Source organism: Anabrus simplex, chromosome 2, assembly GCF_040414725.1.
Source record: "Anabrus simplex isolate iqAnaSimp1 chromosome 2, ASM4041472v1, whole genome shotgun sequence".
Classification (NCBI taxonomy): Eukaryota; Metazoa; Arthropoda; class Insecta; order Orthoptera; family Tettigoniidae; genus Anabrus; species Anabrus simplex.
The window spans coordinates 557,073,129-557,090,984 of NC_090266.1; the positions used below are offsets into that span (position 1 = coordinate 557,073,129).

A 17,856-nucleotide genomic window follows, 5' to 3' on the forward strand; every position below is an offset into this window, starting at 1 on the left:
CCAGTCACCCGTGGAATTCCGGAAGGCTCTCTATAATCACCATTAAGTTACCTGTATTGCCGGTTAGTTTTGAGGGGGTTAGATGCATGGCAACACAACCTGTTTGAGTTAATCTATCTTCTACCATGTGAAGGATGCTTTCTCTTATATTCCGCACATCTCCCTTGATGGTCGAAATCCGGCTTTCTAACCTTCCTTCAACAGCAGAAATATGACTCACAAAATTTTCCTCAACGGCAGAGATACGGCTTCCAAAATTCCCCTCAACGGTAGAAATTCTCCCCTCAACCTGTTGTTTTATGCCAGAAACCTGGATTTCCACCTCCTCCTTGAGATTCGAGATGTCCCCTTCCAGCTGGCTTACCCTACTATCAATCTGATGAATCTGTCCCAGTTTTGACCTGATGTCCGATATCTGCTGTGTTAAATGATTGGTGACGTCACTGATTTGGGATGAAATATTATCATCTATGGTTGAAATTTTCAATTGTAGGCATTGTTCTATTTTGTAAACCAGCGTGTACACTTGTGATATTTTTCCGGTTTAAACTGTACTAGCTTGAGAAATTTCATCATTTATTTTAGAAATTTGTTCTAAGATCTTCATAAATGGCCTCAGTCAGTCAGTAGCTTCCTTAGGGCAAAATTGATGTCTGAAATGTTGTCATCGAGTGCCTGCATCATGGTCTTTAAGTTAGAATATTTACCTCCTCCTCCGTGGTAGAGTCCGATGTTTTGTCCACCTCGATAAAGAACTTTTCGGGATCTTCTCCTTTTTCGATTGATATCTTCCTGCATCCGCGTCTTCAGTGATTGCTTCTTGCCGTTTGTCGGAAGATTTCTCTTTGCAAGTTCATCTTTGAGTTGTTATACGGACATATTTTCTAGTATCACTTGCAATTTGTTCAATTCGCACTTATACTCGTATTTACTCGAAAATATTCTTACGTCCTTGTCACAGTCGCCTATGATGTATCCACAAAGACGCACACAAATTGTTATCACTTATGTACACTCTTTTATTTACAAGTTATTTTCACAAATTCTGTACACACAAACTAATAAACAGCCATTACAAACAAAACACTACAAAAAAAATCAGAACACTAAGACTGCCATCTTCAAAAAGTTGACTGCTACAGTAGCATGTTGGTATAGGCACAACACGAGTTCATAGAAAGAACTCCTGTTAAACAATAACTCAACTCCACCATCAAGACCGCCTCCTTATATACGTTGCCTGGCCAGGCTTCTAGAAGGATATGTCACAACGTATCTTCTTGTAAATTCTAGAGTGCCCAAGAGTCTAGCTACATTGCAAAGAACTTTCTACAACTATCTAGTGTCAAAGATATGTTATTCTGTATATTACATTATGTTGCACAATACTGCAGTGGATTACACATCATATACACATATATTATTAATTATGTGTTCTTACATTAAATAAACTCATATTGAAATACATACAGCAGATGTTTCATGACATAACCTCAGAAATAATACGATCATCTGTACTTAAATACGTAAATAATAATGATGATGATGATGATGATGATGATGATAATAATAATAATAATAATAATAATAATAATAATAATAATAATAATAATAATAATAATAATTCAAGCTCGATATTGGCATTATTTACCCATGGGTTAAAGAATATTGTTTTCAAGTTATATCAGTCTATTACACTTGCATCAATATGTGCCCTATAAAATCGCAGGAGCACCGTGCGGTCAGCCCCCCAAGTAGTGCCGCTAAGAATCTTCAAAACATTCAACTGCTTAGTCCATTGCACTTTTAACTGCTGCACGTGTGGTTGCCACAATAATTTGCTATCAAAAAGGAGCCCAAGAAATTGGTCAGTTTCAGCTACAGGAAGAGCGATATTCCCTAAGAAAAGCTCAGGATAGGAGTGAAGAGTGCATTTCCGGCAAAAGTGTACAACAGAGGTCTTTGCGGTTGAAAACCGAAACCCATGTTTTTAAGTCCACTGTTCCACTCTTGTAATAACATACAGTAAATTGTCACTCTGTGACTGCCATATTGTGCGAGCTATAATCAGAGTAAAATCGACCACATATAGCGACGGTATTACTGCTGAACCAGCAGCAGCGACAATACCATTAATGGCAATCGCAAACAGAGTGACACTAAGAACCAATCCCTGTGGGACTCCAATTTCCTGAACGTGGTATTGTGAATATGTCCTCCCTACTTGGACGTGGCAAAGAAGGAGGGACAGAAAATCACAACAAATACCAGCAAGTTACTTCGGAATCTCCATTAATGCAGGACTGAAAGGATACCATATCGCCATGTGGTGTCATAGGCCTTTTCTAAGTCCAAGAAAAGGCCACCAAATGCTGTTTGCGGAGAAATGCAGTCTGGATAAAACTCTCCAGGCATACCAAGTGGTCAGTGGTCGAACGAGCGGCTCGAAAACCACATTGGTACTAAGAAAAAGATTTTTTTCTTTTCTCCAGACACCACACAAGTCGGCAATTTACCATCCTCTCAAACAGCTTACACAAACAGTTAGTAAGACAAATAGGTCTGTAATTTCCTGCACACTTAGGATTTTTATCAGGCTTGAGGACAGGAATTACTGTACCCTCCCACCACTGAGATGGAAACTCACTCTCTATCCAGATTTGGTTGAACACACGAAGGGGATATAACACACTATCCTCACTAAGGTGTTTCAACATCTGGTTACGGACACTGTCTGGTCTGGGAGAAGTGTCCTTACAAAGCGCCAAGGCGCTGCAGAGCTCCCACTCCGTTAAGGGCATGTTGTAGTCCTCTGAAGCTTGAGTGGTAAAACTGAGGTGGTGACGTTCTGCCTCCCGCTTCAGAGTGAGGAAATCACAATGGTAATTCCCGGAGTCAGACACATCTGTGAAGTGACTGGCTAGATGATTAGCAATCAAAAGCGGTTCAGTGACAATACTGCCTGCAATGGAAATTCCTGATACTGAAGATGATCCACGTAAACTTGAAATATGTTGAAGTTTAGTCCACACTTGAGATGACGGTGTATGTGACATCACAGACGATACATATCTCTTCCAAAAAGCTTTCTTACACTGCTGAATAAGAACTTGTGGCTTAGCATGGAGTTTTTTACATGTTACCAAATTGCCTACTTTTAACATTAATAATAGCCTTCATTCTCATTCTAGGGCACTCTACTGCACATTTTCCATCTATGTAATCAGGATGAGATATTCTGCCTAGCTCACTATCAAGAATAGTTAACATCATCACGCCAACAATACAAACTCAATTTTACTTTACTGGAACCACCTCTTATGTTTAACATACATTTAACAATTTTATCTTCATTCTTCTAGAACTAAACATTTTGCTCCATATCAGCAAGTTTCTGTCAACGTTTTAGGCAAACCATATGTCAACACATCATCACATCAAGAAGGACTCTATTACCAATTTTTTTGAACTATCTCATATGTTCAATATCTTTAATTTTCATTTTTAATAGTATCGAATATTGTGCTCAGAACTTTCCAACATGGTTTTTAACATTTTAATTGACGCATTCGGTATTCCGAATCACTTTAATGTGTTTTTGTCCTTGATGCTTGTTCTTAATCTTAAAACTTTTTGGCTGATGATGTCTACAAGATAGATGATAAATGTTCTGTTATTTTAAAATGTTATTTAAATACATTTTTAAAATATTTAGTATGAAGGTAATCCCAAAAATAAGGCCTTGTATTTTTTTATACATACATAGACCTGTTTATTTCTGCAATGGTTTACATCATTTTACAACTTGAATATTTAGCCATTTTTCTACATAATCATCATTTCAGTCGATGCATTTTTGTAGACGCTGTGATAGTTCTTGTATGCCCAAGTCATGGCTCCATGGCTAAATGGTTAGCGTGCTGGCCTTTGGTCACACGGATCCCGGGTTCGATTCCCGGCAGGATCGGGAATTTTAACCATAATTGGTCAATTTCGCTGACACTGGGGCTGGGTGTTTGTGTTGTCTTCACCATCATTTCATCCTCATCATGACGTGCAGGTCGCCTACGGGTGTCAAATAAAAAGACCTGCACACAGCGAGCCGAACATGTCCTCGGACACTGCCGGCACTAAAAGCCATACGCCATTTCATTTCATTTACCAGCTCACCGCCATGCTGTTCAGGAAGCTGTGAACCTCATCTTTCACCTCGTTGTGGGTGCTGAATCGCTTTACAGCCAAATGCTCTTTCAACTTAGCGAACAAGTGATAGTAATTGGGCGCAAGTCAGAACTATAGGGTGGGTGGGTGATGTTCCTTTGAAACTGTTGCAAGAGAGCAACGGGTTGCCGGGCAACGTGCGGGCGAGCGTTGTCATGGAGAATGTTTATGCCCTTGCTCAACATTTCTCTTCTCTGGTTCTGAATTGCCTGTCTGAGTTTTTTCAGGGTCTCACAGTACCTGTCAGCATTAATTGTGGTCACAGCAGGCATAAAGTCAACCAACAATACCTCTTTTTGACCCCAAAACACAGTTGTCATGACTTTACTGGCAGACTGTGTTTGACTGAATTTCCGCGGCTTTGGCAAAGAGGGATGCCTCCACTGGTGTTATTGTTGCTTGGTCTCAGGTGTAAAGTGGAATGCCCAGGTTTTGTCATCCATGACAATTGAGTCCAAAAAAGTTGTCCTGTTCTGCTGCAAAGCGTTGATTGCGTGGGAAGAATCAACTCGTTGCCATATGTGGTCTTCAGTCAGCATGTGTGGCACCCATCTTGTGCACACCTTCCGGTATTTCAACTTTTCCATTAAAATTCTGTGAGCAGCACTCCGGGAATCCTCAGGAAGCAAAGTACAGAGATCATCCAGGGTGATCCGCCGATCTTCACGCATGATTTGCTCAACCTTCACGACTGTCTTGACGTAAATTGATGATCTCCTGCACCTCTGTTCATCGTGAATTTCAGTCCGACCGGCTGCAAACTCTCTACATCACTTATGAACATTTCTGACATCCAAGCACCACTCACCATACACTTCTGTCAAATGGCAATGGATTTCAATTGGTTCAGTACCTTTCACGTTCCAAAAACCAAATAACTGCACGTAGTTCACACTTGGTGGTAACATCAAACGAGAGCTCCATTCTCAACGGCTGCCAAGCCAAGACTGAGTGCTTTAGTGCAGCGTGTGCATATTTATATGTGAGTGAGGGAAACCCTCTTCACAATATTGTGACCAACAGCCACATGAACAGAATTCTGTATTTATAAAAAAAATTGCAGACCTTGTTTTGGGGACTACCCTCGTATTGTAAAGGTGGAACATTTGACCATATCTTTTGGTCCTGGTAGGAAAGACCATCCAGGGTCTTCATCTCCTGGATCTTCTTCTCACCGAGATATAATGGACAGCTCCGATCTTGGGGTGAATGAAGACTAGTGACCAGGGCAATTAGTGCACCTGTAAGAAGTTGTGCACTCTTCCACACCATGAGCTCCTCTACACATGTACCACATACAGATGAATTTGAGCAACAAGATACCATATGCCCGAACCTGTGGCATTGAAAGTAGCGCATGAAAGGCAGGATGTACGGCCTCACATTGCAGCGATAGGTTGTTGTTACCTTGACTTTTTCTGGTAACACTGACAATTTGGAGGAGACAATGAACGCACCTGTGGCAACGTCTTCGCCCTTGACTTCGCACGTAATGCGCCGGACGTGTGTCACACCACTCTGTCTCATGCCTTCCATCAACTCATCGTCAGTGTTCAAGATGACATCATGGTAGAAGATAACTTCACAAACCAGATTCAAGATTTTGTGCTCCTCCACTTTGACGGGAATATCGTCGAGGTGGTCTCATGATATAGATGTTGATTCCCATACAGAATCTGAAGGTGGTCTCACACGAGCAACCGAACAGCTTGCACGGCAGTGCGCATCTTTAGCAAAAAACTACGGTTGCACATTTTTTTCAGATCTTCCAGTTCGCCGTACACACCTTCTATGTGCCTACTAAACAAAATAGTTTTTACCAGCTTGAACTTACTCCAATCAGTCCTGGTTGCAACCAGAAACCTAGGGAAGCTGGATCCCATTCCTTCACACTGAGCTTGTTCCCAGGGGTTTGAACCCCTCAAGGAATCAAAAGTTAAAGACTTTGGTAGGGGACCACCTTGGGCAGGCTGAAAACGTTTCGAAGCCATGCCCGAAATCATCCTCCCTGAATGCCACCAACTCCGATCAAGGGCCTCTGTAGCCAAACCAAGAAGCAAAGGCAATACCCACCTGGGGCCTATTCCACAAAAGTATGGTCTTGTACATTACAAGTAAATTCTCAAGTAACTTGTACAAATACCAGAGTTTCTGTTCCACAGAAGAATTTTCTACAGTTGTACTTTACTACTCCATACTTACAAATTACCAGTGAATTTTTATAGGTATGTTCTACAAAAGTACTAGTACTTGTAACTTACTAGTGAATTGGGAAGTATTCTCTACCAGTGAAAGGACAATAATAAATAAACATACTAGTGCTATTTAAATATACTTATTTTAGATACAATTTGATAAATATGTGGTCTAGCAGTAGTGATAGTGATGGTGATGAAAACTACCGTCTGTATAGAGAAAGAATAAACTTCCAGTTTAAGACTCTATTTGAATACAATGAGCGTTTTAGGTTAAGCACAATACAAGTGGAAGAACTTTTGATGGATATTGGACATACGTTACAACATCGTACAAACAGAAATAAATCTCTCTCTGCTAAACAACAGTTACTAACAACACTACATTGGCTAGGAAATGGTGGTCAGTACCATGGTATTGCAGATATGCATGGGATGGCAAAATCTTCAGTCTGTAGGTCAATATATTCTGTGGTAGCTGCAATAAATTATATAAAATTTCCTCAAATTGTTCGTTGGCCTGAAAATACTGAGCAAATAGTGCAAGCTTCTACAATATAGCTCAACTGCCTCGAGTTGTGGGCTGTGTAGATGGAACTTTGGTGAACATTGATGCACCCCATGTTCATGAAGAGCAGTATGTTGATCGGTATGGAAAGCATTCTATTAACTGTATGCTTGTATGTGGGCCAGATATGAAGTTCTATTATGCCAGCACAGATTGGCCAGGTAGCGTCCATGATGCTCGTGTCCTTCGAAATAGCAATCTCTTTCGAATGATGGAGCAAGGTTGGAGACCCTTTCCACAGTCAGTATTGCTTGGCGATTCTGCTTATCCTTTGAAGGACTGGCTTATTACACCTAAACTGGTCGATTTAGATTAACTCAGAGTGCAGAGGTTTAACAGGGCCCATAAGAGTACAAGAAGATAAATTGAAAATGCTATTGGTATTCTCAAAGAGAAATTTCCCTGTCTTAACCATTTGCGAGGTACATCCTGTTTTTGCAGCTAACATTTTCAAATGCTGCGTAACACTATGTAACATTTCTCATGGAGAGTTACAAATCAATGCAATAGACCTGCAGAAAAACAACATTGTGGATGACTTACCTGAGCCAGAAGATGAAGGTGAAGAACTTGCCGAACTGGCTGTAGCTTACAGAAGAGATCAGCTAATTAACACTTTTCAGTGAAAGTGAGTGATAATTCATCTGTATATCCAATTTATTAAAAACTACTAAGTACTAAATACTATATTGAAACAATACACTTCACATTATATTATTATATTGTTAAAAAAATGCAAAAACTAATCTAAGACATTATGACCTAACTTTTAACCTATTACTTAGTATTGCTATTTTAATCAATCACTACTTCACAACCTTCTTCTAAAACTACAACACTGTCCACAGATAATTCAGGATAATATCTTTTCACAGTGTCAGATGGCTGAACGTAAAATTGCTTTTCCATTGCTAACACTTCAAGGGCTAATTTTCTGTTTTTTAGGGTGAAGAAATCTATTTGCAAATCAATCTTCCTCCTTTTCTTTTCTGCCATGCTTTCTTCATGACTCTTACTAACTGTTTTCCTTGGTTGCCTCTGTCCACTGCAGGAAAATGTTGGGGTGTTGATATCTACAACAGCTGTTGAGGGTGATTCATCATAAGATTCTGGGACACTGAGGCTGTCAATGGACGGTGAATTTTTTCCAAGAATGTCCAAAACTTTATTGTCAATATCAGTCAATTTGGCATGTTTTCCACCACCTGTGCCAGTCTGCCTTTGATTATCAATCTTTGCCTACAAAAAAGAACTGTTATGTAGTATATGTTAATATAATTACCCTAATTAAAATTGTGATTAAACTAAATTAAAATAAACCTAATTGAAAAATTTAAATAAAAACGTACTTACTAGTGTCACCTTCTTGAAATTAGGCCAGAATATATCTCTTATGTACATCCAAAGTTTCCCTCAAAAGCATCATGAGCTTTTCCCAAGTCAAATATTTCCATCCAGCCATTTACTTTGTCTTGTTTTTTCAGACTCTTGCTGAATGCGCCGAAAAGAATGTCTTTTCTTCTTTCTATTTCCTTCAAAAGGAATAACTTTGTTTCTCTTGACACCATTTTTACAATTCATGCAGAGTTTGCAATTTCGTAACAATTAAGTTTGGCACCGAATATCGTTACTGGCGGCATCTGCTGCCTAATATGACAGACTATCGCAGAACACATGCGAGCATGTGAGGATCGCGGAAGAACAGAATGGGTGATAATAACGGAGTAATTTCCTATCATCAAAGAAACAAACTAAAAATAACATTGTAGCATTATGAAATTCACAGAAATATTAGAGTTCTTTGAATGTTTGCCGCATAACTTACCTTTAAATACGATATTACGATAAATGAGACAAACATAACCTAATTTAATGAACGGAATACAAAGATAAACAGCTGATTCATGCTATGACGTAGTATGTTTATTGATAGGTTGTCACTTGTAAAACTTGTAACAATTCACTGGTAATATACAAGAGACTTTCAATCTTTTGTGGAACAGAAATGTACAACTCCATACATTACAAGAACCCACACTAGTAACTTGTAATGTACAAGACCATACTTTTGTGGAATAGGCCCCTGGTCGTAGTAGGTATTGCCTGGGGTCAGATGTTAGACGATGCCTAATACAGATTGACTGAGGCAATGAGCACTAGGACTCCCTTCCTCCATTCACTGGCACAGCATGTACCCCATGGCATGTACAGGGTAATAAGTATAGAAAAAATAAACAATTAATAAAAATATGTCCTTCTGGCATTCAGCTGTGCGGGGGCCTGTGTTGTCAGGCGAATACTACTGTGCGGGTACATGGCGCTCCCGCTCAAATGGCTTCCCGGGATCATCACAGGGCTTTCGAGCATAGTTGCTCACGTAAGAGGCCCATCTCCGAGCAGCACGCACATCAAAAATGTTTAATCGTTCTACAACAAACCCTCCAGAAAAAAAAAAAATAATAATAATAATAATAATAATAATAATAATAATGAGGGGACCGATAGCCACATGACCCTTTTAGTCACCTTCTACAACACGCAAGGATTACCTGTCAATGTATTCAGCCCCACCCATCCACAGGGGGTCCAACACATAATACCAAGCCACAATCCATGTCTGTGCCTAAGTCGCCCCTTTCAGGTCTCCTCTTATGACAGGCAGGGGATACCATGGGTGTATTCTTCGTCTGTATCTCCCTTCCACAGGGGGTGCCAGCGAATTTTTAAAGCTTGTGTATGGAAGCTCTTAGCAGAAGCTGGAAGATGATTAACAACAGAGAAGGCATCCAGAATGATCTGCAAATCAAAACTACGAGGATCTTTCGCAGGGCTATATAAAGAATGCAGCCTTGGCAGCAAAGAGCCCGTCTTGAACGAATCTGTCGTGAGTGAATGCATGTAGTTTCAAGATGGTCGCAAAGAGTGAGTATTTTACAAAAACAAAATAAATATGAGTCTCTACCTTATCAATACAAATTTAATTTACATTGAGCTGGTAAATATAGTCAAGACTAGTTTCGACCCCTAGGGGGTCATCTTCAGTTGACATGCATTAAAAATGTATTTTTTACAAAAACATCACATGTAGTGGTAAAAGCTTAAATTAATTTGAACCGATCATAAATGTTGGTATGTCTGGTACATTTGGGCTATTGTATGTGTCTATTTTGAGTTTTTAGCACACAGTGTGAAGGTAGTTGATTAACTAGTGTGCATCATCCATGAAGTCACATGTTATTTTTTATGCTACTATCATCCATTTTTTTTTTTTTTTTTTTTTTGGTTATACAATGTGGAATATACATACATTTGTACAAATCAACAGAGGCAAGTTTAACATATACATTTAAAGTTGGTTCATAAATTACACAAATTGGCTATTGATTAGTCATATGAAAATGTAGGACATTGGTTTGAACACTTTTGACTGAAATATCAATGTAACACCTTACTGGCATATATCTTAGATGCTAAAATCAGTTTATAAAGCCTGTTATTCTTGATTGAGTCTTGGAATAGGGTTAAAATTTTTTAAATAAAAACTATTTGCTTAGTATAGGCATTAAATAATGCTGTTAAAATAGATATATAACTAAAACAGTGGTATATGTATGCCATATATGCCTGCTTAAAAACACATTACATTGATGTTATTGATATGTGGTGCTACATGTACATTGTTTTGGAATAAATGGGGTTGACGAATTTTTCACAACAGTCTTAGATATAGTGTTCTGATAAAATGGGTCCGTAAAAATATTTATATGTAAAAAACGGTTAGGTAAGTATTTGAATAATCCGCTTTGCAGATCAGGTAATACTTAGTTATATATCTGGAGATATTTTAGGCAGCTACTAATGTTGGAGTTATTAGAAATCTTGAATATATTAATGGAGCATGTTTTCCATCCGTATGTCGTGATGTTTTAAGTTGGTGACATTTGTCAGAATGTGTTGAAATTATGCATCTTGATGCACGTTGATTTTATCATGGAAGCGTATATGTTGTAAAAACAAGGTACAGTATCTGGAAATAGAAATAATAAGTGTGATAATGGTGTGGTATGAAAGTGTAATAGTAAATCGTATGTCGTTTTACTTACGTAAGGTGTTGGAACCGTGCATTCTTTGTAGCTGCCTGTTGAGATCTGATACGTGTTGCTCTGAGATTGTAGTTAGCGGCGGTAGAGGGGAGGTTTGGGGGGATGGGTGGAGTGTTAGTATAAACAACAAGAGTGAGTATATCAAATGGCTATGTAGAGTGCAGTGTGGCTTGTTAGTTGTTACGTGAACTGCTCTGCTGTGCCACAAGAGGCCTGTTGGACAGCAGGAGTTCGACATGCTGGAGCGCTGTATGTTCAGTTATAACTGTGAGTAAAATCTCTGTTGAGTGGAAAACTCACATGCGAGCGAACTAGTAAATAACCGTAAACAGTAGTTAAATAAATTTAGTGTGTTGTAAAAACACATTTATTTGCTAGTGGCTTTACGTCGCACCGACACAGATAGGTCTTACGGTGACGATGGAATAGGAAAGGCCTAAGAGGTGGAAGGAAGCGGCCGTGGCCTTAATTAAGGTACAGCCCCGGCATTTGCCTGGTGTGAAAATGGGAAACCACGAAAAACCAACTTCAGAGCTGCTGACAGTGGGATTCGAACCCGCTTTCTCCTGGATGCAAGCTCACAGCTGCGCACCCCTAAATGCATGGCCAACTTGCCCGGTGTAAAAAAATAAAACATTACATTTAAGGACCCTGCTGCAATATATTCTTAATTTCTGAGTGAGGTTGAAAACTGCCATAATTAACAATATCATTAGTTATTACATATGGAAGAATGAAGGACACTACTACATTTTTAGTTTCATATACAGTATAACGTTCTTAAGTAACTCCCCGTCTGCATTTTTCTTACCTGTACTGCACTGGGCAACATCTGACAATTCTTTTGCAACTACTCAATTTGGCTGCACTGAGGGATATTCATCAGATCTACCATATTTACCTTTTGGGGGTAATTTTACATGATTTTAACTATATGGTAGTCACTTTGAGTGTCATCAAAGCAGCATTCTGCTAGTTAGAATAAAAATTAGGATTTTTTTTCCATTCTTTGCATTTTTAACATTAAATTTCTTATAAATTTAAGTTTTCAGGTTTGCATGTCTATCTCTCATCTACCTAGGAAGCTTGTATTACCACAAAGTAGCTTGGTTACATGGAAAGTAGATACAAACACAAACAGGCTCATAGAAATGGAAGAATGGTAGAATATACATACTAAGAAGTACAGAAACAATTTTAAAATATCTAAAATAGCTTAAAATACTCACAGCCTCCAATTCATAGCATTCAGTTTCTTTTTTGCTCAACAATTTGGTGTGGTCTCCAAGGATCTCTTTGAAATTTTCAATTTCTTCTTTAGACGTATTCAGCATAATGGTCAGTTCTTGGACCTGATCAACAGTAGGTCGTCTTTCAATCTCAGTCGTTAAATGGGAAATCATGTTTTGCAGCCGAGACACTTCATTGTGTTCTTCACTTAACTCTCTTTCTAGACCATTAACATTAGCATTTAATTGGAATATTTCTATGGTTTTCTGTTTCATTTCATCATCTAAATCGGAATATTTCTTCTCATGCTCCTTTATAATGGACTTCAAGCTTTCATTAGCACTTTTTGCTTGTTGTATACCAGCTTCCTATAAAAATGAGGATGAACATTTAGAAACACAAAATCATGAAGCAATAAACAGCATTTAAGATGTTCTTGACAGATTCAGTTTCAAAGTTCTACCTCAGTTCCAATATTTACTTGTCAGGTGTGAAGCAGATTTTCAGTGAGAAAAAATTCAAAACAGCTCTCAAGGGGTAAAGAATTATCATTTATGAAATTCAGATAAACTAGCAAACTCTATCCTCTAAGAGAAACCTTATATAGCCTAGTGCTTGTTCCAAGCCTGGATAAAGGAGGAGGGTTGGTGACAGGAAGGGCATATGGCCATAAAAGTCTTGTAAATTCTATAATGATATGAATCAAGTATATGAAAGAAATATGAAAACGGCTAGGGTATCCCCTGTAAGCGATGTGCAGCCTCGTTACCTGGAGGCTCTGAAAAGTACACAAAGGCAACCGTATCAAGAACAGGTATAATTAAATAGCTCAGGGACTAAGACTTGGTACTCTAACATTGGCAGGGAAAACAAAGGGAATTGTGGACATAATAAAAAGCAGAAAACTGGACATCCTGGGGTTCACAGAAACAAAATGGATGTTTAAGGCAGAAAAGAGATGATAAAAGATTATTGGGTGCATTAGCCTGGTAATGAAGAAGGAAGGAAAAATGGCATAGCAGTAATTGTAAGAAATGACCTAACAGAGGAAGTAAAAAGAATTAAGGACAGAATAACTATGAGAAAATATCATTAAAGGAAAAGAGCCTAGAGATTATATAGGTTTTATACCCCAGATGTTGGATGCACAGTTAAAGGAAAGGAAGATTTGAAAATGATACATGGGCCGATGACCTAGCTGCTAGGCCCAATTAAACAACAACAACAACAACAACCACCACCACCACCATCATCATCATCATCATCATCATCATCATCATCATCATCATCATCATCATCATCATCATCATCATCATCATCATCATCATCATCATCATCATCATCATCATCATCATCATCATCATCATCATCATCATCATCATCATCATCATCAGAATGACACACAGAGGTAGCTGAGTGGAGAAAATATAATAATTACAGAAGATCTGAATCTCATTATGGAGACAGAAAGACAAGATTATCAGGATGTATTGGGAGCAGAAGGCTGGTAAACCAGAATTTTAATGCAAATACCCAGTGGACAGAAGAACGGAGCTTCATCACTAGTCCTCAGTTTTGGTCCTATTTAAGAAAGAGTCCTGCAAATGCATATAATATACCAAGGAAAACTGGACTGCTCTTAACAGGACATGGACCGATCATGGAATCATTGGCAAAGAGTGCTAGTATCCACTGTTACTACTGGTAACAGTTTGAAAATATAAAAATCTAGTATTCTTTAATATTTAATATATTCGTTTTTTGTTTTTTTTTTTTCACCAGGACGTGTCCCAATAATCCACAGTAGATAGCCACCGTCAAAGCAGAGAGAGAGAGAGGGGGAGGGGGGGTCTGTTACCAACTCCAGGCAGTGGATACGCGTTGAATCTCTTGTAACTGCTAGGCTACCCCCGACAATGAGATGTATCCTACTACATTCTCTCGTCATGTTACCACAACGCAAAGTGGTAACGAATGCTTATAATGTTGGTGCTGAGCATTTCCGTCAGTTCTCACTGCTGCACTCAACAGTGCATTGTTGTAATTTGTGTTAATTGTTGTTTTCTCTTTCAATACAACGTGACTTTTCTTGTTAAAGTGTGAATTTATATTTAATTTTTCTTATAGGTAAGGATAGCATATATAAACTGCACAACTTATTAAACATTAAAATGAGTGCTGTCGCTTGCACCTTGAAAATAAGTGAGTTGGTGGGTCCAGAATGCTCATGTATAGTAGAAAGCTTAAAGAACATGCCAATTTCGTTAAGAACCTTTGATGAAAATAAAAACATAATTGAAAACATGCCTTCTCTTATAAATTTAGTCAAGGACTCAAAAAGAACAGTACGGAATTTTCTCGACTCATGGTACAGAGACCTGCATTGGGTATGTGGTTGTGCAAGAATGATAAACTGTATTGTTGGCCATATGTTCTGTTTTCCTCAGAAAAGAATGTTTGGAAAGACAGTATGGAGAATTTATACAGTTTCAAAGTTTTAAAGAGACACCCTGAGGTGTACCCATCAACACAGTGGCTGATACAATTCAGTTAGAAAGGTCCAGACTAGAGTACAGCTTACAGAAAGAAAATTCACAAGCAAAATGCGCTAGTAAAAAATAACACATATATTTTCAGCACTTCAATAGATACTATGTTTTTTCTTTCAAAGCAAGAATTACCTTTCAGTGGTCATCGAGAAACTGAAGAATCTAAAAAAAGAAGTAACTCAGGGAGTTACAAGTGCTAATTGCTAAGAAAGATGACATATAGCCACCACTTAGAACCATCTATAGTTTTCTTGGGACTTTCATCTGACATACAAAATGATATTATTGAAGCCATAGCTACTTTTATGACCAGCAAAATTAAAGAGGAGGTTACGAAAGCAAACTTTATTTCCATTATTTTGGTTGAAAGTACAGACGTTTCAACAGAGGACAACTCTCAACTGTAATTTAGATACGTTAGTCCCGAAGGTGAAATTCAAGAGAAATTTTTGAAATTCAGTGATGTAAGTGGTGACCATTCTGCTGTTTCTCTCTCTAAACATCTCTTTGGAGTGTTAAAAGTGGTGAAAAGTTAGTTGCAGAGACATTTGAGGGCATAGCAGTGATTGCAAGACAGCACAGTGGGTTGCAGAAGCTAATCATGGATAAATATGATAAATATGTTCACAGCTATGGTCATAGGCAGAACTGGGTATTACAGCAATCTGTTAACCACATCAAATAATGCAAAGTATTTTTTTCAGATCTTGTCCGGGTTAGCAGGGTTTTTTTACCATCCCTTAAATGGGCAGTGGCTAAACAAAGACGATTACCAACAGTAGCACCTACCCAATGCTGCTAGATTGGTTGAAGTTGTGTCTTCTCTCTATACAGATCTGCTTGAATTCTTCAGAGAAATGAAAGATAACACAGACAAATGGGATGGTGGGACAAGATTTCAAGCTAAGTGTTACTATGTTACCCTGCAAGACTTTGATTCCCATTTCCTATTAAATTTATTTGCTGAAGTGCTCTCTCAGTCTGATGTTCTGTATCAGATACTTACAAGAAACTGTGTGATACTGCCTTCTGCTCCAAAGGGAACTAGTAGTTTAAAGCATTTACGCAGATGGCCAGAAATAATTTTGAAACTATGTGGTCAAAGTTGCAAGACAATTACGGGAGACAAGATTAACTTCTAAACTGCCAGAGAATTGATTTTATAGGAATGAAAGAAAACATCGTACCTCCGACTGTATTAGGAAATAATTGACATTATGTCATTGCAACTATCAGACGGATTTTCTGACATTAACAACCTAAATTTCCTTCAGTAAATTGATATTAGCCAGTTTAACAATTCTGCAAAGAAGTTCCCGAACAGTGCCTATTGGTCATTAGTGAAGACCTATGGATGAAATTTTGACTGCATAAAACTTAAAAGTGAACCTTTTGTCCGCTACACGAAATCAGACCTTGTGAAAAATAGTGCATATGGCCTCTACCAGTATTTGCACACCAGTGGTATTAATAAAGCATATCTAGAAGTAACGGAATTGATTGACCTCATTCTCACTATCCCAGCAACTAGCACTTCCATTGAAAGAAACTTCTCAGCCTAAAAAAGGATACACACTTTCCAAAGAAATTCACAAGTACAAGACAGGCCGTTTGCACTTTCTTTGATTGCGATTTAGAAGAAATTTCTGAGAAACTTAATGAAGAAGCCTAATATATACGATGCTGTGATAGGCATTTTAGATGCTACAACATGCTGTCATATCGACCTGAAGTATAAATAGGAAATATTGAGGTAAGCCTTAAAACTCAGTTAGAAATTTGTTTTAATCCTTATACTTGTGAGTGTATGAGTAGCCTGCCATATGTTTTGCATGATGTGTGCCATTATATTAGTGCAAGATCAAGTCTGCTAGTTTCTATGATATTTACGCTCAATATATTAGGTGTGTTTAAACACTTTCAAGTTATGTTACCTTATACAAAAGCAATATAAATGATCAAGCCTACCACTGTTATGAAATGGCATCTGTACTACTAATAAAAAGAAAGTGCAGTACAAGCAACAATATAGTCTCAAGGAGGAGTGTGGTAACAGTTTTCAAAATGTCACGCGTCACCACTGCATGGAATCTATGCTGCATCCCTTAATAAAAGGAGCAGACGTCCATCTGCAAGAAAAGGGCATATCAAGGGCACTTACCCAATTTTCTGTTGGCAACACCTGCAGCCCTAGAGTGGATAAGTACATTAGATCTGAGGCTCTAAGCCCTCCTTGACAAAGTAAATAATATTTATACTGATGATTTCATAGCCCATAATTATAGACATGACATTATAGCTCATGGGCTTTTGCTATGTCTAAAGAGAACACCCAAGATATTCTTCTGAAAACACAGAGCGAAGTTCCTTGCAAAAATTTTCAGAATTTCACCTTGTTTTCTTGAAAAGGCAAAACCCCGAAAGCTATATAATCATGTCTATAATGTAAATAGTTGTAAGCATTTTAAGCACATTAAGTATTCATACTCGTGCAATATGAGAAATGTAAATAAATGAATGAATGAATAAATAAATAAATAAATAAATAAATAAAATAAAAGATAAGTAAATATTTTCTTTAATCTGTACTGAAGAACTGGTGTAGTAGAGAGAAAATATTTCCAAGCAAGCTGATTTGCTGAGAAATGAATTAGTAGTTCAGATATCTTTTATGCAACATTAGTCACTGACGTGAACATTGAACAGAGTTCATGAAACATGCAGAGCTCATTCCATAAAGCATACTGAACAGAAAATTTGGAATGTGATGAAAATAATAGTTTATAAATGACAAAAGCAGTAATATATTGCACCTATCTATAGGCAAGAGAACAGGAAAGACTGCAACAACGATCAAGGTATCTCATTAATCAGTATACCAGGCAAAGTGTAGAGTGGCATCTTGGAAGGGAGGGTGCGATCAGTGGTTGAAAGGAAGTTGGATGAGAACCAGTGTGGTTTCAGACCACAGAGGGGCTGTCAGTATCAGA

The 17,856-nt window shown here is 38.1% G+C and overlaps 1 protein-coding gene across 3 annotated transcripts in view; it reads right to left on the bottom strand.

Annotated features, from left to right (window-relative positions):
* LOC136864219 (early endosome antigen 1) overlaps nt 1-17,856 on the bottom strand; it is a 576,229-nt gene that overhangs the window by 127,759 nt on the left and 430,614 nt on the right. For all 3 annotated transcript variants that reach the window (XM_067140939.2, XM_067140936.2, XM_067140937.2), the window contains one exon: nt 12,317-12,685. In XM_067140939.2, the coding sequence (XP_066997040.2) occupies nt 12,317-12,685 (369 nt within the window). The remainder of the gene's footprint in view (nt 1-12,316; nt 12,686-17,856) is intronic.